Source organism: Pristiophorus japonicus, chromosome 9 (assembly GCF_044704955.1).
Source record: "Pristiophorus japonicus isolate sPriJap1 chromosome 9, sPriJap1.hap1, whole genome shotgun sequence".
In the NCBI taxonomy this organism is placed as follows: domain Eukaryota; kingdom Metazoa; phylum Chordata; class Chondrichthyes; family Pristiophoridae; genus Pristiophorus; species Pristiophorus japonicus.
Window position 1 is genome coordinate 214,766,906 of NC_091985.1, and position 26,948 is coordinate 214,793,853.

General features: G+C 46.9%; 2 protein-coding genes and 1 pseudogene across 12 annotated transcripts in view; all 3 read left to right on the top strand.

Annotated features, from left to right (window-relative positions):
* LOC139273639 (zinc finger protein 239-like) overlaps window positions 1-26,948 on the top strand; it is a 332,544-nt gene that overhangs the window by 144,255 nt on the left and 161,341 nt on the right. The gene's annotated exons all lie outside the window — the stretch shown is intronic.
* LOC139273677 (zinc finger protein 271-like) overlaps window positions 3,925-26,948 on the top strand; it is a 76,197-nt gene continuing 53,173 nt past the window's right edge. The window contains exons 1-3 of the mRNA XM_070890714.1: window positions 3,925-3,958; window positions 4,543-4,708; window positions 19,674-20,925. Of these exons, the coding sequence (XP_070746815.1) occupies window positions 20,003-20,925 (923 nt within the window). The 5' untranslated portion in view covers window positions 3,925-3,958; window positions 4,543-4,708; window positions 19,674-20,002. The remainder of the gene's footprint in view (window positions 3,959-4,542; window positions 4,709-19,673; window positions 20,926-26,948) is intronic.
* Window positions 23,666-26,881, top strand: LOC139273658 (histone H4-like; annotated as a pseudogene).

Sequence of the window (26,948 nt, forward strand, 5' to 3'; positions counted from 1 at the left end):
CAGTTCTTGATCCACTCCGCCTGTTACACACAGCCTCCGACTCCCCCTGAACTTCCCCCGGACTCAGTGCCGATCTCGGAGCCCATCTGCGGACACGCTCCCAAAGCGATGTGCTGCAAAAAGGAGGCTGCTGCTCGCTGTCTTACCCCGGGGCCGCGGTGTCTCTATTCCCGGCTGTTTAAAGCATCTTCTTCCGCTCAGAGTGAATGACGATTACAGGCAGGGCTGGGGGAGGGGAGGGCGCATGTGCTCTTCTGCTCACTGGAAATCGACACAGGGGGCGGGGCTTATCCACGCATGCGCAGTCTAGAATCAGCAAAGTGAACTTTCCCAATTCACTTTAATCAGAGTATGAGCAAAGGAACTGGGCCTGGGGGAAAAGGACAGAAAATGTTTAAATTCCCTCTGAGATGCTCAATTTGGGATCATTCCGTGCACATTGTTTTTCTATTCATGAGCCTGTCCTCACAAAGCAATCCTGCAGAAACATCAGAGGGACAGGGGAAGTAGGAGTGTTTGCTGGGACTGTGCAGGAGTTAATATCTGACAGAAACTGTCCCAGTTTAGTTTAATCAGAGTGAAACACTGGGTCATAGAGTAATACCGAACGGCCCTTAGCTGCAAGATTACAGAGAGTACAACAGGCAAGTGAGGGTTAAATGTGGGACGTTGTTTCTCTCACTCTCTGACACTGTCCCGCAGTGTGGGATTAATAATGTGTCTGTCTGTGGTACAATATCAGTGTGAGACTTTAACTTCTGTCCCTCCAATGGGAACATTCAGGATAAAAGTAAACTTCACAGGTCAGTCTCGAACTGATACTGTGCATGTTTCTGTGTCTCACCGTCCTGCCTTGATCTCGATCTCTCTCTCCCTCTCTCTCTCTCAATCTCGTACTGTTTGTGAAGGCGGGATACTGTTATTTCACGTGATGTGGACACACTTGTGAGTACAACACTGGCACATAGAAACAAAGAAAATAGGTGCAGGAGTAGGCCATTCGGTCCTTCGAGCCTTCACCGCCATTCAATGAGTTTATGACTGAACATGCAACTTCAGTACCCCATTCCTGCTTTCTCGCCATACCCCTTGATCCCCCTGGTAATAAGGACTACATCTAACTCCTTTTTGAATATATTTAGTGAATTGGCCTCAACAACTTTCTGTGGTAGAGAATTCCACAGGTTCACCACTCTCTGGGTGAAGAAGTTTCTCCTCATCTCGGTCCTAAATGGCTTACCCCTTATCCTTAGACTGTGACCCCTGGCTCTAGACTTCCCCAACATTGGGAACATTCTTCCTGCATCTAACCTGTCTAAACCGGTCAGAATTTTCAACGTTTCTATGAGATCCCTTCTCATTCTTCTGAACTCCAGTGAATACAAGCCCAGTTGATCCAGTCTTTCTTGATATGTCAGACACTGTTTCTCTCTCTGGTGCTATACATGACAGTGTGGCACTGTTACTGAGTGTAATATGGAGACACTGATGCCAAGTGTAAGACTGATAATGTGTGTGCTCTCTCCCCCCAACTGGTGTTATACATGAATGTGTGATACTAGTGTTGACCCTAATATGCAGACACAGTTCGGGTGTTTAAGGCCCGTCTCTCTGCCGCTCACTCTGATAGCCATCTCTGGGTGATGAGGATGGGATGGATAGATCACTGTTAAATGTCCCTCAGTTTAGGAGGAGAGAGAGACAGACAAAGAAAGGCTGGTTGGGCGGTGAACACAATTTATATTTTCACGTTAATCAAACATATTTGCATATATGAAGGGGAAGTAATGTTTGACAAATTTGCTAGAATTCTTTGAGGATGTAATGAGAAGGGTGGATTAAGGGGAACCAGTGGATGTGATGTATTTGGACTTCCAGAAGGCATTTGACAAGGTGCCACATAAAACATTACTGCACAAGATAAAAGTTCACGGGGTTGGGGTAATATATTAGCATGGATAGAGGCTTAGCTAACTAACAGAAAACAGAGAGCTGGGATAAATGGTTCATGCTCTGGTTGGCAATCAGTAACCAGTGGCGTGCCGTAGGGGTCAGTGCTGGGACCCCCAACTATTTATAATCTATATTAACAACTTGGAAGAAAGGACCAAGTGTAACGTAGCCAGGTTTGCTGATGATACAAAGATGGGAGGGAAAAGCAATGTGTGAGGAGGACACAAAAAATCTGCAAAAGGACATAGACAGGAAACGTGAGTGGGCAAAAATTTGGCAGATGGAGTATAATGTTGGAAATTGTGAAGTCATGCACTTTGGCAGAAAAAAAAATCAAAAAGAGCAAGTTATTTTATAAATGGAGAAAAATTGCAAAGTGCTGCAGTACAGCAGGACCTGGGGGTACTTGTGCATGAAACACAAAACGTTAGTATGCAGGTACAGCAAGTAATCAGGAAGGCCAATGGAATCTTGGCCTTTATTGCAAAGGGGATGGAGTATAAAAGCAGGGAAGTCTTGCTACAGTTATACAGGGTATTGGTGAGGCCACACCTGGAATACTGCGTACAGTTTTGGTTTCCTTATTTATGAAAGGATATACTTGCTTTGGAGGCTGTTCAGAGAAGATTCACGAGGTTGATTCCGGAGATGAGGGGGTTGACTTATGAGGAAAGGATGAGTAGGTTGAGCCTCGACTCATTGGAATTCAGAAGATTGAGAGGTGATCTTATCGAAACGTATAAGATTATGAGGGGGCTTGACAAGATGGATGCAGAGAGGATGTTTCTACTGATAGGAGAGACTAGAACTAGGGGGCATAATCTTAGAATAAGGGGCCACCCATTTAAAACTGAGATGAGGAGAAATTTCTTCTCTCAGATGGTTGTAAATCTGTGGAATTCACTGCCTCAGAGAGCTGTGAAAGCTGGGACATTGAATAAATTTAAAACAGAGATAGACAGTTTCTTAACCGAGAAGGGAATAGGGGGTTATGGGGAGCAGGCAGTGAAGTGGACTTGAGTCCATGATCAGATCAGCCATGATCGTATTAAATGGCGGAGCAGGCTCGAGGGGCCGTATGGCCATACTTTTGCTCCTATTTCTTATGTTCTTATGTAAATTTGAGGTCATCCAAAACTTGGCACCCCATGTCCTAACTTGCACCAAGTCCTGATCACCCATCACCCCTGTGCTCGCTGACCTACATTGGCTCCCAGTTATGCAACGCCTCGATTTCAAAATTCTCATAATTGTTTTCAAATCCCTCCATGGCCTTGCCCCTCCCTATCTCTGTAATCTCTTTCAGCCTCACAATGCCACGTGATGTCTGTGTTCCTCAAAATTAGCCCTCTTGAGCATTCCTGATTAAAACTGTTCAACATCGGTGGCCGTGCCTTCAGCTGCCTGGGCCCCGAGCTCTGGAACTCCCTCCCTAAACCTCTCCGCCTCTTTCCTACTTTCAGACCCTCTTTAAAACCTACCTCTCTGACCCAGCTTTTGGTCACATGCCGCAATTTGTTCTTTTGTGGCTCGGTGTTAAATGTATGTGTTGTGTCCTGTAACACTGCTGTGAAGCGCCTTGGGACGTTTTACTACGTTAAAGGCGCTCTATAAAGAAAAGTTATTAATAATACTGCAGGAGTGAAGGATTGAGTGAAGTGAGAATCCGGCGCAGGCGCAATACGAACAACGACGTCACAAGCGATGTGGGCAGGGCTGTGACATCCCCCGCCTGGCGCGCGGTGAGGCGGTTGAACGGTTTTCAAATCAGGAGCCATGTGACCCCCGAGCTGCCCTGAGTTCCTTCAACACAGTGGGCAGGGCTCCTTGGCGCTGCCGGCTCCTATTGGTGGGAGTGGCTGGCAATCTGCTGCGTGCAGCCAATAGACTGTCGGGACTATGCACCGAACGCGCTCTGTGGCGGCAGTGCGCATTCTCAGTACCGCCCTCCGCACCCTTAGTCCCCGGATGCCGCGCAGTTTGCTGCAACCAACGGTTGGATAATGTGAGGAACCGGGGGCCGCAGGGAACCGGACTGATGGTGGGCGGCTGGGGCCGGGGCCGGGGCCGGGGCCGGGGCCGGGGCCGAGCGGGCGCGGTGAGTCTGTGAGGGAAAACACCGGACTGAACACACAGCCCTGCAGCTCAGTGTTTGGGGACATGCGGGAGATAGACTGAAACTTCCAGTGAGATCAGTTAGTGTGTAACCCGGGGGCCCGGTGAGATCAGACAGTGTGTAACCCGGGGGCCCGGTGAGATCAGACAGTGTGTAACCCGGGGGCCCAGTGAGATCAGACAGTGTGTAACCCGGGGGCCCGGTGAGATCAGACAGTGTGTAACCCGGGGGCCCGGTGAGATCAGACAGTGTGTAACCCGGGGGCCCAGTGAGATCAGACAGTGTGTAACCCGGGGAGAATTCTGGTGATTTTCTGTAAGTCCAAATGGGCGGGACAGGAATCTTGAGGAAAAGGATAAAATCAAACAGAAATACTGGACATATACTTTTCTGAAACATTGGAAAAACACTTTACACTACATTCCACTTCACAACATTAATATTCTTCTAATTTTCTGCCCTGCCATAATTAGATTTCCCGGTGAATGGCAGAGTGATTGCGAATGTTCCACAGCTGGAAGGAAACCGGGATTGTGGACTGAGGAACAACAGCAGGTGAACCAGCACAGGATTGTGAGAGCACCAACCATGGAGCCCCTTCCGATTGAAAGCGCTTCAATAGATCGACTGGGGAGAAAGGTAAGAGAAAGTGCCATTTACTGTCCTGTAGACAGTACACACAGGTTACAAGGTAAGACAGGAAATGAGACTGGGAGAGTCTGACCACCGAGCACAATTATCCAGCATGAGGCCGTGCAATGGGATGTGAAGTGAGATCACTTTCTATCTCTGAACACAGTCACAGTGAATCTTGTGTGTGTTTTAGAGTAAAGGGTTTTGATCTAAGAGGTAACTCCAGTTTGAGGCAGAGCCCAGCAGATGGACCCGTCTCTGTACATTCGGTGGGGCTGAACTTACACCGACACCATCAGATCTCAATGTTCAAATATTTCCCATCTGGTGAGAAAGCCAATGGAAAGATTGAACCGGAAGCACGTCGTCAATTCACTGATCATGATGCACAGACCAATCTGAAATACCAGCACGGCCTATCACTGACAGAATCAATTATTCATTCATGAACATTTAGAATTATAAGAAAATATATTGATAACTACTAATATTGAAGCATTTCCGATTAATCGATCACTAGAGATATGTAGTTTTCTAATATACTGAAACAGAGATACGGAGAGTTGCAATTTATTTATTGGTGTCGTACTTGACCCCAAGATGAGCTTCTGAACCCATATTCCCTCAATCACCGAGTACGCTTACTTCCAGCTCCATAACATCGCCGGTCTCTGCCCCTTCCTCATCCATGCCTCTGTTACCACGACATTGGACTATTCCAATGCTCTCCTGATCGGCATCACACCACGCACTCTCCGTAAACTTAATCTTATCAAAAACACTCCTGCCCGTATCCTTACTCAGGAACACAAGAAATAGCAGGCGTAGGCCATACGACCCCTCCCATCTACTCTGCCATATAGTAAGATCTATATTCGATAGAGAATTTCAAAGATTCACAACTCTAAGTGAAGAAATATTTTCTCATCTCAGTCTTAAATAGGCGATCTCATCCTAATACTAGGATCGATCCCTAGTTCAAGACTATTCAGCCCTTGTGAATTCTTCTAAGAATTCTATGTTTCAATGATATCACATTCCATTCTTCTAAACTCCAGAGAATATAGGCCTATTCTACTCAATCTGTCCTCAGCCCTCTCATCCAAATTGTATCAATTTCCCTTCACCCATCACCCCTGAGCTCGCTGAACTACATTGGCTCCTGCTCCATCAGTGCCTCAATTTCAAAATTCTTATCCTTGTTTTGACATCCGACCAGGACCTTGTCCCTCCCTATTGCTGTAAGCTCCTCCAACCCTTCAACCCTACAACCCTCAGAGATCTTTCCATTCCTCCAATTCTGGCCTCTTGAGCAGCCCCAATTTTCATCCCTCCAATATTGGTGGCCATACCTTCAGCTGCTGAGGCCATAAGCTCTGGAATTCCCTCCCTAAACCTCTCTATAATACTCCTTAATACCTACCCTTTTGAACAAGCTTTTAGTCACTTGTGCTAATATTTCCTTACGTGACTGGATGTCAAATTTTGTTTGATAATGGTCCTGTGAATTGCCTTGGAACATTTTTCTACTTTTAAGGTACGATATTAATGCAATTTGTTGCTGATAACTGAAGATATTTCGAATTGTAATGACTCTCACTAGGGTACAGTTTCCTCTGGCACCGACTCTCACTGGGGTACAGTTTCCTCTGGCACCGACTCACTGGGGTACAGTTCCTCTGACACAGATTTACTGTGTATCTAATTCGTGCTGTCCCTGCCCTGGGACAGTTTAAAGGGAGCTTTAACCTGAAACTGATCAGGAGCTGCGGGTGGAAAGTTTTCAGTGCAGTGATAGATCGTACTGCTGCTGAATTTTAGTTGATAAGCTGCCCAGTGCACTTGGGGTGGACACTGAAGTTCGTCCAGTGGCAGTGTAGAGGGAACTTTACTCTGTATCCAACCCATACTCCACCTAGTCTCTGGGAATTTAATGTGAATTTGAAAGCAACTGCGAGAAATTTATTCTGCAGTTTGGGGTGTCTAGGACGAGGGGACATAACCTTAAAATCAGAGCCAGGCCATTCAAGAGAGATGTTAGGAAACATTTCTTCACTCAATGGATGGTTGAAGTGTGGAACTTCCCACAATAAGCAATCGATGTTCGCCCATTGAATAACTTTAGGCCGGTTGTGATTTCTGCCCAATGACCCGTTGCTTGTTCCCTTGGATTGGATCTTTATTTATTCCCTTTGGTTTGTTTTCAGTTTCATTGCTGGACCCAGCACTCAAAGCACTTTGTCTGATCTGCCCCTGGGAATGAGCAGACTCCTCCCTCATCTCCCACACTGCACCGTCTCCTTCTCTTTCCCCCTTGGTTGTGTTCCACACTCTGGGCCCTGGCCCTTCCCCGGGGATTCTCAGTATGAACAGCGGGATGTGTGTTGAGACAGGATGTCCCAGCTCTCCACCTTTAAATGGCCCTGCTTTATGACATCACTGCAGTGCTTTATGACATCACTGCAGTGCCTAGTGACTAACCTCACTGACCCCAGCTCATTATGGACTGGCAGTGTCTGATGGGACAGTGTAGAGGGAGAAAGACTTGGATTTATTTGGTGCATTTCACGACCACCGAACCTCTCAAAGCGCTTTAAAGCCAATGAAGTACTTTTGGATTGTAGTCACTGTTGTAATAAGGGAGATTTACTCTGCATCTGACCCATGCTGTACCTGCCCTGGGAGTGTTTGATGGGATAATGTCGATGGAGTTTTACTCTGTATCTGACCTGTGCTTTACCTGTCCTGCAAGTATTTGATGGCTCAGTGCAGAGGGGACTTTACTTTGTATCTAACCCATGCTGTACCTGCCCTGGGTGTGTTTGATGGGACGGTGTAGAGGGAGCTTTACGCTGTATCTAACCCATGCTGTACCTTCCCTGCGAGTGTTTGTTGGGATAGTGTAGAGGAAGATTTCCTCTTTATCTATCCCGTGCTGTACTTGCCCCTGGGACTGTTTGATGGGACAATGGATAGGGAGCTTTACTCTGTATCTAACCTATGCTGTACCTGCCCTGGGAGTGTTTGTTGGGTCAGTGTAGATGGAGCTTTACTCTGTATCTAACCAGTACCGTACCTGCCCTGGGAGTTTTTGACGGGACAATGTAAAGGGAGCTTTACGCGGTATCTAACCCATGTTGTACCTGTTCAGGCAGAGTTTGACGGGACAGTTTAGAGGGAGATTTACACTGTATCTAACCCTTGCTCTACCTGCCCTGAGAGTGTTTGATGGAACAGTTTGGAGGGAGCTTTTCTCTGTAACTAACCCGTGCTGTACCTGCTCTGGGAGTGTTTGATGGGATAATGTAGACGGAGATTTACTGTGTATCTAAACTGCTAACCTCGCAAGTTGTGATGAGGACTCTAATAATCTACAAAGGGATATAGATAGGCTCAGTGAGTGGCCAATACTTTGGCAGATGGAGTATAATGTGGGAAAATGTGAGCTTATTCACTTTGGTAGGAGAAATAAAAAAGCAAATTATTATTTAAATGGGGAGAGAATACAAAATGCCGTGTACAGCGGGATCTGGGGATCCTTGTACATGAAACACAAGAATTTAGCATGCAGTTACAGCAATTAATTAGGAAGGCAAATGGAATGGTGGCCTTTATTGCAAGGGGGATGGAATATAAAATTAGGTAAGTCCTGCTGCAAATGTACATGGCATTGGTAAGACCACACCTGGAGTACTACGTACAGTTTTGGTCTCCTTATTTCAGGAAGGATATACTTGCACTGGAGGCAGTTCAGAGAAGGTTCACGAGGTTCATTGCTGAGATGAAGGGGTTGTCATAATGAGAAAGATTGAGCAGGTTGGGCCTGTGCGCATTGGAGTTTAGAAGACTTAGAGGTGATCTTATTGAAACGTATAAGATTCTGAGGGGGCTTGACAGGGTAGATACAGAGAGGATGTTTCCCCACGTGGGGGAATCTAACACTGGGGGGCATAGTTTCAGAATAAGTGCTCGCTCATTTAAAAGGGAAATCAGGAGCAATTTCTTGTCTGAGGGACGTGAATCTTTGGAATTCGCTACCTCAGAGAGCTGTGGGGGCTGGGTCATTGAATGTATTTAAGGTGGGGATAGACAGATTTTTGAACGATAAGGGAGTCAAGGGTTATGGGGAGTGGGTGGGGAAGTGGAGTTGAGGCCTGAATCTGATCAGCCATGATCTTATTGAATGGCGGAGCAGGCTCGAGGGGTCAAATGGTCTACTCTGCTCCTATTTCTTATGTTCCATACCTGCCCTTGGAGTGTTTTATGGGACAGTGTAGAGGGAGATTTGCTCTGTACTTAATACTTGCTGTACCTGCCCTTGGAGTCTCTAATGAGACAGTGTAGTTGGAGGTTTACTCTGTATCTAACCCATGCTGCACCTGCCCTGGGAGCGATTCGTTAGACAGTACATAAGAAATAGGAACAGGAGTAGGCCATACGGCCCCTCGAGCCTGCTCCGCCATTCAATAAGATTATGGCTGATCTGATCATGGACTCAGCTCCACTTCCCCGCCTACTCCCCATAACCCCTTATCCTCTTATCGTTTAAGAAACTGTCTATTTCTATCTTAAATTTATTCACTGTCCCAGCTTCCACAGCTCTCTGAGGCAGCGAATTCCACAGATTTACAACCCTCAGAGAACAAATTTCTCCTAATCTCCTTTTTAAATGGGCGGCCCCTTATTCTAAGATCATGACCTCTAGTTCTAGTCTCCCCCATCAGTGGAAACATCCTCTCTGCATCCACCTTGTCGAGCCCCCTCAAAGTCTTATACGTTTCGATAAGATCGCCTCTCATTCTTCTGAACTCCAATGAGTAGAGGCCCAACCTACTCAACCTTTCGTCATAAGTCAACCCTCCCTCATCCCCGGAATCAACCTTCTCTGAACTGCCTCCAAAGCAAGTATATCCTTTCGTAAATATGGAAACCAAAACTGCACACAGTATTCCAGTTGTGGCCTCACCAATACCTTGTATAGCTGTAGCAAGACTTACCTGCTTTTATACTCCATCCCCTTTGCAATAAAGGCCAAGATACCATTGGTCTTCCTGATCACTTGCTGTACCTGCATACTATCCTTTTGTGTTTAATGCACAAGTACCCCCAGGTCCCGCTGTACTGCGGCACTTGGCAATCTTTCTCCATTTAAATAATAACTTGCTCTTTGATTTTTTTTCTGCCAAAGTGCATGACCTCACACTTTCCAACATTATACTCCATCTGCCAAATTTTTGCCCACTCACTTTGCCTGTCTATATCCTTCTCAGATTTTTTTGTGTCCTCCTCACACGTTGCTTTTCCTCCCATCTTTGTATCGTCAGCAAACTTGGCTACGTTACACTTGATCCCTTCCTCCAAGTCGTTAATATAAATTGTAAATAGTTGGGGTCACAGCACTGATCCCTGCGGCACCCCACTAGTTACTGGTTGCCAACCAGAGAATGAACAATTTATCCTGACTCTGTTCTGTTAGTTAGCCAATCCTCTATCCATGCTAATATATTACCCCCAACACCGTGAACTTTTATCTTGACACTTTTACGTGACACCTTGTCAAATGCCTTCTGGAAGTCCAAATACACCACATCCACTGGTTCCCCTTTATCCACCCTGTTTCTTACATCCTCAAAGAACTCCAGCAAATTTGTCAAACATGACTTCCCCTTCATAAATCCATGCTGATTCTGCCTGACCAATTTTGCTCATCCAAATGAACTGCTACTGCTTCTTTAATAATGGACTCCAAAATTTTCCCAACCACAGATGTTAGGCTAACTGGTCTATAGTTTCCTGCTTTTTGTCTGCCTCCTTTTTCAAATAGGGGTGTTACATTTGCAGTTTTTCAATCTGCTGGGACCTCCCCAGAATCCAGGGAATTTTGATAAATTGCAACCAATGCATCCACAATCCCTGCCGCTACTTCTCTTAAGACCCACAGATGCAAGCCTTCAGGTCCAGGGAATTTATCTGCCTTTTGTCCCATTATCTTACTGATTACCACCTTCTTAGTGATTGTGATTGTGTTAAGTTCCTCCCCCCATATAGCCCCTTGACTATCTACTGTTGGAATATTGTTAGTGTCCTCTATCGTAAAGACTGATAGAAAATATCTGTTCAGAGTTTCTGCCATCTCCATGTTCCCCATTACTAATTCCCCGGTCTCGTCCTCTAAGGCACCAACATTTACTTTAGCCACTCTTTTCCTTTTTATATTCCAATAGAGACTGTTTTTATAGTTTGTGCTAGTTTACTTTCATAGTCTATCTTCCCTTTCTTAATCATTTTTTTAGTCATTCTTTGCTGACTTTTAAAAGCTTCCCAATCTTCTGTCCTCCCACTAGTTTCAGTTACTTTGTATGCCCTTGTTTTTAATTGAATATCATCCTTTATTTCTTTAGTTAGCCACGGATGGCTATCTTCTTTTGCACTTGCTATTGAGGGAGTGCAGCGAAGGTTCACCAGACTGATTACCGGGATGGTAGGACGAAAGACATATGACAAAAGACTGTATCGACTAGGCTTATATTCACTGGAATTTAGAAGAATGAGAGGGGATCTCATTGAAGCAAATACAATTCTGACGATTGGATAGGTTAGATGCAGGAAGAATGTTCCCGATGTTGGGGAAGTCCAGAACCAGGGGTCACAGTCTTGAGGATAAGGGGTAAGCCATTTAGGACCAGATGAGGCGAAACTTCTTCACTCAGAGAGTTGTTAACCTGTGGAATTCGCGACCGCAAAGAGTTGTTGATTCCAGTTCATTGGATATGTTCAAGAGGGAGTTAGATATGGCCCTTACGGCTAAAGGGATCAAGGGGTATGGAGAGAAAGCAGGAAAGGGGTACTGAGGGAATGATCAGCCATGATCTTATTGAATGGTAGTGCAGGCTCGAAGGGCCGAATGGCCTACTCCTGCACCTATTTTCTATGTTTCTGTGTCACTTATCAGCCCCAGCCTGAATGTTGTCCAGGTCTTGCTGTAAGCGGGCATGGACTGCTCCATTATCTGAGGAGTTGCGAATGAAACTGAATACTGTGCAGTCATCAGCGAACATCCCTAGTTCTGCTTTCATAGCTTTGCAGTCGCCTTTATTTAGAATCAGGACACTGGTTTGAGATCTGACTTTCTCACTCTCCAACTGAATTTGAAATTCAACCATGTTATGTTCACTTTTTCCCAGAGGATCCTTTACTATGAGATCATTTATTAATCTTGTCTCATTACACAATACCAGATCTAAGATAGCCTGCTCCCTGGTTGGTTCTGCAACGTACTGTTCAAGGAGACCATCCCAGATACAGGGCCCAAGTTTCCACACGATAAAAAACGGGCGCCCCTCCGAGCTGGGCGCCCGTTTTTCGCGCCTAAAACGGCGCCTAAAAAAAAAAATTGCGATTCTGGAGCGCTTTGCAGCTCCTTGTCTGTTTGGCGTAGCGCCCAGGGGGGCGGAGCCTACACTCGCGCCGATTTTGTAAGTGGGAGGGGGCGGGTACTATTTAAATTAGTTCTTTTCCTGCCAGCAACGCTGCTCATGCGCGTTGGAGCGTTCGCGCACGCGCAGTGTGAAAAAATCATTGGCACTCGGCCATTTTTGTAGTTCTTTGTAGCTGTTTAATTTTTGAACATTTTTTTAATAAAAGCACATTGCCATCAGCACTTGCAGCCTTCTCACTGTCCCCCCCCCCCCCCCCCCCCACTTGCGGGAAGAACGGGCGCCCCCCCCCCCCCCCGAACAGGCGCCTCCTCCCTCCCTTCCCCCCCCCCCCCCCCCCCCCCCCCCCCCCCGCCCTGCGGGAAGAACGGGCGCCTCCTCCTCCCCCCCCGCCACGGGAAGAACGGGCGCCTCAGGCTGACTGCAGCATTCTCCAGAAGCACTTTCACATAGGTAGGAAGATGGTTTATTTAATCTTTTCTTTGCTTATTGCTTATAAATGTTTATTCAGGTTGGATTTATTTGTATAATATTTGTAGAAGTATAAATAAGGATTTATTGTAGAATTTAATGACTTCGCTTCCTCCCCCCCCACCTCGTTCTGGACGCCTAATTTGTAACCTGCGCCTGATTTTTTAATGTGTAGAACAGGTTTTTTCAGTTCTACAGAAATCTTCACTTGCTCCATTCTAACTTAGTTTGGAGTACGTTTTCACTGTGGAAACTTTGAAATCAGGCGTCAGTGGCCGGACACGCCCCCTTTTGCAGAAAAAATTCTGTTTCAAAGTAGAACTGTTCTACCTGACTAGAACTGCAGAAAAAAAAATGTGGAGAATTGCGATTTCTAAGATAGTCCGTTCTCCACCAGTTGCTCCTAAAAGAAACTTGGGCCAATACTCTTATAAACTCTTCCTCAAGTCTACCTTGGCCAATTTGATTTGTCTAATCAATATGAAGCTTAAAATCGCCAGTGATTATTGCCGTACCTTTCTTACAAGCCTCCATTGTTTCTTGATTTATACTCCATCCAACAGTGTAGCTACTGTTAGGGAGCCTATAGACTACGCCCACCAGTGACTTCTTCCCCTTATTATTTATTATCTATACCCAAATTGATTCTACATCTTGATCTTCTGAACCCAAATAATTTCTCACCACTGCACTGATCCCATCGTTTATTAACAGAACTATCCCACCTTTTCCTTTCTGTCTTATCCTTCTGAATTGTTAAATACCCCTGAATATTTAGTTCCCAGCCTTGGTCACCTTGCAACCTCGTCTCTGTAATGGCTATCAGATCATACCCATTTGTATCTATTTGTGCCGTCAACTCATCTATCTTGTTACGAATGCTGCGTGCATTCAGATAAAGAACTTTTAATTTTGACTTTTTACCATTTTCCCCTGCTTTGACCCTACTTTCTGTTACACTCTTATTTTTATACATTCTGTCTTTTCCTGTCACAGTCTGATTCTCATTTCCCACAGTGCTACCCTGCTCTATTGCCTTCTCCTTGCTCTTTGACTTTTTAAATTTCCTCTCACCTGAACCCTCCCCCCCCCCCCCCACCCCCCATCCACCGCTCCCCCCCCCCCCGACCTATTTAGTTTAAAGCCCTCTTTACAGCCCTAGTTATTCGCTTCGCCAGGACATTAGCACCAGCCTGGTTCAAGTGAAGCCCATCCCAACGGAACAGCTCCCTCTTGCCCCGGTACTGGTGCCAGTGCCCCATGAATCAAAACTCATTTTTCCCACACCAGTCTTTGAGCCACGTGTTCATCTCTCTGATCTTATTTACCCAAGCACATTTGCACGTGGCTCAGGTAGTAATCCAGACATTATTGCCTTCATGGTTCTGCTTTTTAATTTAGCCCCTAGCTACTCAAACTCCCTCAGCAGAACCTCTTTCTTTGTTCTACCTATGTCATTAGTACCTACGTGGCCCACGACAACTGGATCTTCCCCCTCCCACTCCAAGTTCCTCTCCAGCCCAGAGGCGATGTCCTGAACCTTGGCACGTCGCAGGCATCACAGCCTTCGGGACTCACGCTCTCGGCTGCAGAGAACAGTATATGTCTCCGAAACTATACTCTTTCCTATCACTACAACATTTCTTTTTACTCCCCCCACTTGAATGTCCTCCTGTACCACGGCGCTGTGGTCAGTTTGCTCATCCTCCCTGCAGTCCCTGCCCTCGTCCAAGCAGGGAGCACGAATCTCGTACCTGTTGGACAATTGCAAGAGCTGAAGCTCCTCCATCACTACCTCCAGGGTCCCCACAGCTGCCTCGCTCATAGTCACACCCTCCTGTCCCTAACTATGGACCAAATTTGAATTAATTAATCTAAGGGGTGTGACTGCCTCCTGGAACACAGCGTCCAGGTAACTCTCCCCCTCCCTGATGTGTCGCAGTGTCTGCAGCTCGGACTCCAGCTCATCAACACGGAGCTGAAGTTCCTCGAGAAACCAACATTTACTGCAGATGTGGTCGCCGTGGACCTCAATGGGGTCAACCAGCTCCCACCTGCAGCAGCAGTAACACAGTCAGATTCGGGTGAATTTATAATGGGGAACAAAGAAATGGCAGACCAATTGAACAAGTACTTTGGTTCTGTCTTCACAAAGGAAGACACAAATAACCTTCCGGATGTACTAGGGGTCCGAAGGTCTAGTGAGAAGGAGGAACTGAAGGATATCCTTATTAGGTGGGAAATTGTGATCGGGAAATTGATGGGATTGAAGGCCGATAAATCCCCAGGGCCTGATAGTCTGCATCCCAGAGTATTTAAGGAAGTGGCCCTAGAAATAGTGGATGCATTTGTGATCATTTTCCAGCAGTCTATCGACTCTGGATCAGTTCCTATGGACTGGAGGGTAGCTAATGTAACACCACTTTTTAAGAAAGGAGGGAGAGAGAAAACAGGTAATTATAGACCGGTTAGCCTGACATCAGTAGTGGGGAAAATGTTGGAATCAATCATTAAGGATGAAATAGCAGCACATTTGGAAAGCAGTGATAGGATTGGTCCAAGTCAGCATGGATTTATGAAAGGGAAATCATGCTTGACAAATCTTCTGGAATTTTTTGAGGATGTAACTCGTAGAGTGGACAGGGGAGAACCAGTGGATGTGGTGTATTTGGACTTTCAAAAGGCTTTTGACAAGGTCCCACACAAGAGATTGGTGTGCAAAATCAAAGCACATGGTATTGGGGGTAATGTACTGACGTGGATAGAGAACTGGTTGGCAGACAGGAAGCAGAGAGTCGGGATTAACGGGTCCTTTTCAGAATGGCAGGCAGTGACTAGTGGAGTGCCGCAGGGCTCAGTGCTGGGACCCCAGCTCTTTACAATATATATTAATGATTTGGATGATGGAATTGAGTGTAATATCTCCAAGTTTGCAGATGGCGGTGTGAGCTGTGAAGAGGATGCTAAGAGGCTGCAGGGTGATTTGGACAGGTTAGGCGAGTGGGCAAATACATGGCAGATGCAATATAATGTGGATAAATGTGAGGTTATCCACTTTGGGGGTAAAAACACGAAGGCAGAATATTATCTGAATGGCGGAAGATTAGGAAAAGGGGAGGTGCAGCGAGACCTGGGTGTCATGATTCATCAGTCATTGAAGGTTGGCATGCAGGTACAGCAGGCGGTGAAGAAGGCAAATGGTGGCCTTCAGAGCTAGGGGATTTGAGTATAGGAGCAGGGAAGTCTTACTGCAGTTGTACAGGTCTTTGGTGAGGCCCCACCTGGAATATTGTGTTCAGTTTTGGTCTCCTAATCTGAGGAAGGACATTCTTGCTATTGAGGGAGTGCAGCGAAGGTTCACCAGACTGATTCCTGGGATGGCAGGACTGACACATGAGGAGAGACTGGATCGACTGGGCCTGTATTCACTGGAATTTAGAAGAATGAGAGGGGATCTCTTAGAAACATATAAAATTCTGACGGGACTGGACAGGTTAGATGCAGGAAGAATGTTCCCGATGTTGGTGAAGTCCAGAACCAGGGGTCACAGTCTTAAGGATAAGGGGTAAGCCATTTAGGACTGAGATGAGGAGGAACTTCTTCACTCAGAGAATTGTTAACCTATGGAATTTCTTACCGCAGAGAGTTGTTGATGTCAGTTCATTGGATATATTCAAGAGGGAGTTGGATATGGCCCTTGCATCTAAAGGGATCAAGGGGTATGGAGAGAAAGCAGGAACGGGGTACTGAAGGAATGATCAGCCATGATCTTATTGAATGGTGGTGCAGGCTCGAAGGGCCGATTGGCCTACTCCTGCACCTATTTTCTATGTTTATACATCGCTTGCCCTGACATCTCTAATGTATTTAATTAATTTTTCACATTTTGAAAGTTTAGATTTTTAATCCCAGCTCTTAATTTAAACCAATGCCCAAGAAAAGAGAGAAACCTTGCCGGCGACGCCCACATCCCGTGAATGAATTTTTTTGAAACAGTTCTAAACTTGGCCAGGATAGAATGTGAATGTTTGAGGAGAGGGGTCATTAGCGTTACCTAGCTACTTACAGCCAGGGCAGCTTGTAACCATAGTTCCTGAACAGAATTGTGCCATGTGTGATCTGTGTCAAATGTTAATGCTTGCGTAGCACTTACTCTGAGCTAAAGAACTGTTTGGCTCTCTTTCCCCCCCCCCCCCCCCCACCCTGCCAGTTGGAAGTAAGGCTTTGAATGTGCCCAATTGAGCAATGCCAGGTAAGAGATTTAAGGTTTGTCACTGTGTCGACCTAAGGGTCCTTGATGACCCAGTCAGTGCCATACTGACATATTTGTCTTTACTACTAACCTTTGATGGAACTGGAGAGATGTCGACTGTGACTCCAACAGTTTTGGCAACAGACTGTTTAGAGGAGCCGATCCCAAAAACTGCCCCAAAGTTAATACAGCCCCTTTGATCTGCTGGAGTATTTTCCCATGAATTGTTCTCATGTTGATTACCAAAGCAATTGGTGACATAGCCTGACAAGTCTTTGAACGGTGGGGGTGGGGGGGGGGGGGGGCAATTTTATCCTGAGCCGCCCTACCCCCGCAGGGAACTGCCGGGATGGACGGATGGGGGGCCAGCGCTGACTTTACAGCCCGGAGTCAGTATCGGGAGTGGGGTAATACTGGCGTCCCATCCCATCCTATGGTGATTCCTGCCCGGCGAGTTTGGTAAAAGTGATACCCCCCACTCCCGGGTCTCTGTGTGGCAGCCTCTTCAGGGGTTTTAATTTCTCCAGCCTCCCTGCGCACGGTTTCAGCGGGTCCCCCAAGTCAGGGGGTCCCCCGTTACTGGCTGATGCTTGGCAGTGCTTACGGTCTTGTATGCATTGTCGCCATCGGGTTAATCAAGATCTGGTCAGTTACAAGCGATCTGTAAAGATACAATGGGTTTTCCTGAATTTGTTAAGGCCCCTAGTTAATACGCAGTGAGGTTGTTACCATTCATCTGGACTTGGTTGGCTGTGAGGACGAGTGTACCCACTGTAGCCGAACTCCCTCCTCCTGCTCCAGGCCAAGCAATGGAAGATACGTTCAGGAAAGGGGTACTGAGGGAATGATCAGCCATGATCTTATTGAATGGCGGTGCAGGCTCGAAGGGCCATATGGCCTACTCCTGCACCTATTTTCTATGTTTCTATGTTTCTATAACACAATCACTTCCCTGCTTTCCTGTGACATCACATTTTGAATCTTTTTACTTCTTATCCTCCCAGGTCACGTGGTGCTGTTTCGGCTGTCTGCTCGGCTGACTCACGCCCTTTGTAGGCTTGCCGCTGCTCCCGCTTTCGTGCCCTTTCCGAAGGGATGGGCGCAAGTAGGTTTTTCCCCTCGCGTTGCTTCTCTCACCACCTGCTGCAGGCCCAGTCTGGCAGCTATGTCCTTCAGGACTTTGCCAGATCGATTAGTAGTGGTGCTACCGAGCCAGTCTTGATGGACATTGAAGTCCCCCACACAAAGTACATTCTGTGCACCTTGCTACTCTCAGTGCTTCTTCCAAGTGGTGTTCAACATGGAGGAGTACTGATTCATCAGCTGAAGGAGGGCGGTAGGTGGTAATCAGCAGGAGGTTTCCTTGCCCATGCTTGTCCTGAAGCCAGGAGACTTCATGGGGTCTGGAGTCAGTGTTGAGAACTCCCAGGGCCACACCCTCCCAAATGTATACTACTGTATCGCCACCAGTGGGACAGGACATACCCAGGGATAGTGATGGAGGAGTCTGGGACATTGGCTGAAAGGTATGATTCTGTGAGTATGACTATGTCAGGCTGTTGCTTGACTAGTCTGGGCCATCTCTTCGAATTTTGGCACCAGTCCCCAGATGTTGGTGAGAAAGACTGGGCTGGGTGTGCCGTTGTCGGGTCCGTAGCCGGTGCGGAGGTCGATGCCAGGTGGTGCGTCCGGTTTTATTCTTATTATTGTTTTTCGTAGCGGTGGATCAATTGATGAATCAATATGATCTTATTGAATGGCGGAGCAGGCTCGAGGGGCCAAATGGCCTACTCCTGCTTCTAATTCTTATGTGCTTATTCCCTAGCCCAGATCCTGTCTCTATATTAAGAGCAATGGTCCCAACACTGACCCTGGGGACACCACTGTTTCCATCCCTCCAGTCTGAAGAACATCCATTTACCACTACTCTCTGTTTTCTGCCCTTTACCCAACTTCCTCTCCACGCGGCCCCACTCCCTTTAATACTGTGAGCCTTAATTTGATCAACAAGCCTCCTGTCCGGCACCTTATCAAACACCTTTTGACAATCCATCTGCACAACATCCATTGCATTTCCTTTCTCACTGCATTGTGTTATTTCCTGCAATAATCCCTGCTGTCTGTCCTGACTTAATCATTTCACTACAAATGTTGCAACGTTTACTTCTGTAGTTAGAATCCCCCGCGGAGGGGTAAAGTGCTCTATCAATGACACCAGGAGCCCAGACACGGGACCAGGCTGTGCTCTGAGCAGGCGCAGTGCCAGTGGTGGAGGTGGTCTGAGGCGGAAGAGACATTCCGCGAGTCAGTAGGAGCTTGTGAGCTCAGCGGAGGAATTGGATCCCTGGGTGGGCTGGGCAGCTTCATAAACACCTGCTGTAGGCCTCAGGCCCCGAATATGAGCCCGCAGGCTCCATGTTTGACCTGCGATGATAGACCCGACCGCTCGGGGTAACTAGCTGAATTCTTGGACAGGATCAGGGCGCCTGCGTGGCCATCTTGGTACAGGAGCAGAGGGTGGGTGGGGTTTAGGGTTTCAGTGACCAGGAGAGAAAATAATTTCCTTGTTTCTTCTCAGTCTGCGCACTAGGGATGTAGAACTGAACCCAACCAGAGAAGAGGGAGTGAGAAAATTGCAGATGGAGGAAAGAAATGATGGAGGTGGTGCGATGAGTTTGGATTTCAGCACAGGGTGGAGGGAGAGTGTGTGGGATGGGAATTTACAGCTTTGGGGAACAAGAGAGGAAAGAATGTTCCATAGAAACTGGGATTGTCTGTCCTCAGTGCTGACTTTTGTAAACTCCTTTTACAGGATATTAGAAAAGGAGGATTTACAGACGGGAAACTCGAACCAATCACAGTCACTCGATTCACCTGTATATCATCAGCCTTTGAATGTGGAAGGAGAAACGGTTGTCTGTTCTGTCTGTGAGAAAAGATATTAAACATTAGTGTGACTGGTAAAGCACCGAGACACACACACCCGAGTGAGAGTGTTCCAGTGCAATGACTGGAAAGAGCTTTAACCAGTTACACAGCCTGAAAAAACATCGCACCATTCACAGAGGGGAGAAATATTGTGTATGTGGACGAAGTTTCAATTGATCATCCAACCTGGAGAGACACAAGGACACCCGCACCATGGAGAAACCGTGGGAATGTGGAGACTGTGGGAAGGCATTCAATTGCCCCTCTGCGCTGGAAACTCATCGACGGCATCACAACGGAGAGAGGCCATTCACCTGCCCCGTGTGTGGGAAGGGATTCACTCAGTCATCCAACTTGCTGGTACACAAGCGAATTCACACTGGGGAGAGGCCATTCACCTGCTCCATGCGTGAGAAGGGATTCACTCGTTCATCCGACCTCACTGAACACCAGCGTGTTCACACTGCGGAGAGGCCGTTTACCTGCCCAGTGTGTGGGAAGGGATTCACTCAGTCATCCAACCTGCGGATACACAAGCGAATTCACACTGGGGAGAGACCGTTCACCTGCCCCGTGTGTGGGAAGGGATTCACTCAGTCATCCAACCTGCTGGTACACAAGCGAATTCACACTGGGGAGAGGCCATTCACCTGCTCCATGTGTGAGAAGGGATTCACTCGTTCATCCGAGCTCACTGAACACCAGCGTGTTCACACTGGGGAGAGGCCGTTTACCTGTCCCGTGTGTGGGAAAGGATTCACTCGATCATTTGACCTGTTGACACACCAACACGTTCACACTGGGGAGAGGCCATTCATCTGCTCTGAATGTGGGAAGGGTTTCATTCGATCATCCCACCTGCTGACACACCAACGCATTCATACTGGGGAGAGGCCGTTCATCTGCTTTGAGTGTGGGAAGGCTTTCACTCGATCATCTTACCTGCTAGCACACCAGCGAGTTCACACTGGGGAGAGGCTATTCACCTGCTCCGCGTGTGAGAAGCATTTCACTCGATCATCCAACCTGCTGAGACACCAGCGAGTTCACACTGGGGAGAGGCCATTCACCTGCTCTGAGTGTGGGAAGGGATTCACTCAGTCATCCAACCTGCTGACACACCAGCGAGTTCACTAGTGACTGCAGGGGTTGGACTCTGCTGTTATTGTTGCCGTTAATCACATCCAGGACTGAAACATGTTGCCGCTGGTGTAATTAATCCCTATATCTGGGCTGGAGTTTAATTTTCTGGATATCATTGAATCATAGAATGGTCACAGCACAGTAGGAGGCCTTTTGGACCATCGAACCCATGCCGGCTCTCTGCAAGAGCACTTCAGCTAGTCATAAGAACATAAGAAATAGGAGCAGGAGTAGGCCACACCACCCCTCGAGTCTGCTCCACCATTCAATAAGATCATGGCTGGTCTGATCATGGACTCAGCTCCACTTCCCTGCCCACTCTCCATAACCCTTTATCGTTTAAGAAACTGTCTATTTCTGTCTTAAATTTATTCAATGTCCCAGCTTCCACATCTCTCTGAGGCAGCGAAGTCCACAGATTTACAACCCTCTGAGAGAAGAAATTTCTCCTCATCTCTGTTTTAAATGGGCGGCCTCTAGTTCTAGTCTCCCGCATCAGTGGAAACATCCTCTCTGCATCCACCTTGTCAAGCCCCCTCATATATGTTTTGATAAGATCACGTCTCATTCTTCTGAATTCCAATGAGTAGAGACCCAACCTACTCAACCTTTCCTCATAAGTCAACCCCCTCATCTCCGGAATCAACCTAGTGAAACTTCTCTGAACTGCCTCCAAAGTACCCACAGGTCCTGCTGTACTGCAGCACTTTGCAATCTTTCTCCATTTAAATAATAACTTGCTCTTTGATTTTTTTCTACCAAAGTGCATGACCTCAGACTTTCCAACATTACACTCCATCTGCCAAATTTTTGCCCACTCACTTAGCCTGTCTATTCCTTTTGCAAATTTTTTGTGTCCTCCTCACACATTGCTTTTCCTCTCATCTTTGTATCATCAGCAAACTTGGCTACATTACACTAAGTCCCTTCTTCCAAGTCGTTAATATACATTGTAAATAGTCCCACTCCCTGCCCTTTCCCCGTGGCCCTGCAAATGTTTTATTTCATGTACTTATCAATTCCCTTTTTGAAAGCCACGATTGAATCTGCCTCCACCACCCTTTTAGGCCGTGCATTCCAGATCCTAACCACTCGCTGCTTAAAGAAAAGTTTTTTCTCATGTCGCCTTTGGTTCTTCTGCCAATCACCTTGAATCTGTGTCCTCTGGTTCTCAACCCTTCCGCCAATGGGAATATTTTCTCTCTACTCTGTCCAGACCCCTCATGATTTTAGAGCACCTCTATCAAATCTCCTTTCAACCTTCTCTGTTCTAAGAAGAACAACCCCAGCTTCACCAGTCTATCCATGTAACTGAAGTCCCTCATCCCTGGAATCATTCTTGTAAATCTTTTCTGCACCCTCTGTCAAACAACTGTCAAATAAATCAGCTTTGTTTCCTACATACAGTGAGTCGATTCCTTGATTTCTTCAAGAGGAGGCTAATTTATGTCCTGTTACCGACTGTCCCATTTTTGAGCCTTTTCACGGCTTCTGTTTTAGTGATGTTCCTTGAGGGATAAATGTTAGCCAGGACACCGGAAATCTCTCTTTTCTTCGAAATAATGTCATGGAATCTTTAACGCCGACTTGAGAGGTCAGATGGTTCTGATTCTTTTTTTTATTCGTTCACGGGATGTGGGCGTCGCTGGTAAGGCCAGCATTTATTGTCCATCCATAATTGCCCTTGAGAAGATGGGGGGGGGGGGGGGGAGCCATCTTCTTGAACTGCTGCAGTGCGTATGGTGAAGGTACTCCCACAGTACTGGTAGGGAGGGAGTTCCAGGATTTTGACCCAGCGATAATGAAGGAATGGCGATATGCTTTCAAATCAGGATGGTGTGTGACTTGGAAGGAAACGTGGAAATGGTGGTGTTCCCATGCGCCTGCTGCCCTTGTCCTTCTAGTTGGTAGAGGTCGTGGGTTTGTGAGGTACTGCCGAAGAAGCCTTGGCGAGTTGATGCAGTGTATCTTGTACATGGTAAACACTGCAGCCACGGTACATCGATGATGGAGGGAGTGGATGTTTAAGGTGGTGGATGGGTGCCAATAAAGCGGGCTGCTTTGTCATGGATGGTGTCAAGCTTCTTTGAGTGTTGTCGCAGTTGCATTCATCCAAGCAAGTGGAGAGTATTCCATCACACTCCTGACTTGTGCCTTGTAGATGGTGGAAAGGCTCTGGGGAGTCAGGAGGTGAGACACTCACCATAGAATACCCAGCCTCTGACTTGCTCTTGTTGCCACAGTATTTATGTGGCTGTTCCAGTTAAGTTTCTGGTCAATGGTAACCCCAAGGATGTTGATGGTAGGGGATTCGGCTATGGTAATGCCATTGAATGTTATGGGGTGGTGGTTAGACTCTTGCTTGTTGGAGATAGTCATTGCCTGGCACTTGTGTCGTGACTGTTACTTGCCACTAATCAGCCCAAGCCTGAATGTTGTCCAGGTCTTGCTGTACGCAGGCATGGACTGCTCCATTATCTGAGGAGTTGCGAATGGAACTGAACACTGTGCAGTCATCAGCGAACATTCCCACTTCTGACCTTATAATGGAAGGAAGGTCATTGATGAAGCAACTGAAGATGGTTGGGCCTAGGACACTGCCCTGAGGAACTCCTGCAACGATGTCCTGGGGCTGTGATGATTGACCTCCAACTACCACAACTATCTTCCTTTGTGCTAGGTATGACTCCAGCCAGTGTAGAGTTTTCCCCCAGATTCCCATTGACTTCAGTTTTACTAGAGCTCCTTGATGCCGCACTCGGCCAAATGCTGCCCTGATGTCGAGGGCAGTCACTCTCACTTTGCCTCTGGAATTCAGCTCTTTTGACCATGTTTGGACCAAGGCTGTGATGAGGTCTGGAGCCGAGTGGTCCTGGCGGAACCCAAACTGGGTATCGGTGAGCAGGTTATTGGTGAGTAAGTGCCGCTTGATACCACTGTTGGTGACAACTTCCATCACTTTGCTAATGATTGAGAATAGACTGATGGGGCGGTAATTGACCAGATTGGATTTGTCCTGCTTTTTGTGGCAGTTTTCCACATTGTCGCATCGATGCCAGTGTTGTAACTGTACTCAAACAACTTGGCTAGAGGTGCGGCTAGTTCTGGAGCACAAGTCTTCAGCACAACAGCCGGTGTATTGTCGGAACCCATAGCCTTTGCTGTATCCAATGCATTCAGCTGTTTCTTGATATCACGTGGAGTGAATCGAATTGGCTGAAGACTGGCTTCCTTAGGAGGAGGCCGATATGGATCATCCTCTCGGCACATCTGGCTGAAGATGGTTGTAAACACCAGCCTTTTCTTCTCAGAAGATCAAGATGTAGAACCAGTTTGTGTCAAGATAAGAAATAATAAGGGAAAGAAATCACTGGTAGGAGTAGTCTATAGGCCCCCTAACAGTAGCTACACTGCAGGACAGCATATAAATCAACAACACATGGAGGCTTGTAAGAAATACTGCAATAATCATGGGTGATTTTAATCTTTTTGATTGGACAAATCAAATTGGCAAAGGTAGCCTTAAGGAAGAGTTCATAGAGTGTATTCGGGATGTTCTTAGAACAATACGATGTGGAGCCAACCAGGGAGCAGACTATTTTAGATCTGGTAATGTGTAATTAATGATCTCATAGTAAAGGATCCTCTTGGGAAGAGTGATCATAACATGGTATAATTTCAAATTCAGTTTGAGGCTGAGAAATTTGGGTCTCGTACTCGTGCCCTGAACTTAAATAAAGGCAATTACAAAGGAAGGGTAAGATGGTAGATAAGCAGTGACAGACATTTAAGGAGATATTTTATAACTCTCAGCAAAGATATATTCCAGTGAGAAAGAAAGACTCTTAAGAAGAACCAGCCATGGCTAACTAAGAATTTTTTGAGGATGTAACTGGTAGAGTGGACAAGGGAGAACCAGTGGATGTGGTGTATTTGGACTTTCAAAAGGCTTTTGACAAGGTCCCACACAAGAGATTGGTGTGCAAAATTAAAGCAAATGTTATTGGGGGTAATATACTGACGTGGATAGAGAATGTTGGCAGATAGGAAGCACAGAGTCGGGATAAACGGGTCCTTTGCAGAATGGCAGTGACTAGTGGGGTGCCGCAGGGCTCAGTACTGGGACTCCAGCTATTTTCTGATGTTGGGGAAGTCCAGAACCAGGGGTCACAGTCTCAGGATAAGGGATAAGCCATTTAGGACTGAGAAGAGAACTTCTTCGCTCAGAGATTTGTGAACCTGTGGAATTCTCTACCACAGAAAGTTGTTGAGGCCAGTTCGTTAGATATATTCAAAAGGGAGTTAGATGTGGCCCTTACGGCTAAAGGGATCAAGGGGTATGGAGAGAAAGCAGGAATGGGGTACTGAAGTTGCATGATCAGACTTGATCATATTGAATGGCGGTGCAGGCTCGAAGGACCGTATGGCCTACTCCTGCACCTACTTTCTATGTTTCTGACCTCACTGCAGTACAGCGGCACTCAGATTTTCCACACCAGTTGTGTAGGGTAGTTTTATAGAAAGTTATCAGCATCCAGTCACAATACAAATCCGGCACTGGTTCATGAATGGGATCACCCGATTGATACAGTCGAGATTTATAACTTCCTCTCCCACAGGGCTACCTGTAAAATTCTGAATCGCTTTCTGGATTATATCCACAGGTACCTGGGCTGTACCACAATTGTTCTCAGTCTATGAGAACCAAGTTAAGGGCCTGTTCTCGATCACCTTCAACACTGTTCTGGAGAACTCAATGCACCGAAACAAAATTACCAAATTTGAAATGTCCACTTTCACACTTCTGTCTTGGTGCCTTCAATAGATGCACTTTGTGACACTCCTCACATCCTCACTGTCAAGCTGTGTTTCCACTGTTCAATGTCCAAGAGCAGACACGGTGAGATTGGGAATCAGGAACATTTACTACTGATTTGTGAAAGAAAGCAGCAATGATTTGAAAGAGTGCGGTGATTAACTTTCTCTGTTGCCTTACACTGTACACACACAACCCGGGATATCTCCGCTCCCTTCCCCCACTCACTCCATGTTCCCAAACTACTTCCTGCTCCACTCTGCCTCTTACAAACAGCCCCCGATACCCCGACACAAAGCCCATTTACGGACATAGTCTCAATGTGATGAGCTGCTGGAAGGAGGCTGCTGTTTGCTCTCTTACTCGGGCCCAGGATATCTCCGCTCCCTGATGTGTTCAACGATCATCAGCCAAGCACAGAGGAAACGGCAGCCGCTGGCAGAGCTGGGGGAGGGGAGGTCGCAAGGGCCCTTCCCGTCGGGTTAAACACTGGGCGGGGAGAGGGTACCGGGAAGGAGCAGGCAAGTATTTCAATGCTGGAGCGTGAAGTCTGGAGGCAGATCTGGAAGCTCAGAGGCTGCTGTCTCTGCTCAACCTGTCACTCTGATTCTGGTTCCTCCTTGCCTCTCTCACACTCTGCCTTCCTCAACCAGGTCCGGACTGGCTTCATAAACACATCTGGATGGCGAGAGTTTATCATTCAATTTATGTTCCTGTGAAGAATTATGATGTCTGGCCGAGGTAAAGGAGGCAAAGGACTGGGTAAAGGCGGAGTCAAACACCACCGTAAAGTGCTCCGTGATAACATCCAGGGCATCACCAAACCTGCCATCTGCCACCTGGATCGCTGTGGCGGTGTCAAGTGGATCTCGGGCCTGATCTACGAGGAGACCCGCGGGGTGCTGAAGGTTTTCCTGGAGAATGTGATCAGGGATGTGGTCACCTACACTGAACACACCAAACGCAAAATGGTCACAGCCATGGATATAGTGTACGCTCTGAAGCGGCAGGGCCGCACTCTATGGATTCGGCGGCTGAACAACGTGACCCTGGGGCAGTTTGACTATTTTTCTGATCATTTACTCACCAGATTGACAATCATAGAATCATGGAAATTTACAGCACAGAAGGAGGCCATGTCCATGCCAGCCAACAGGAGGCTATCCGACCTAATCCCACTTCCCAGCTTTAGGTCCGCAG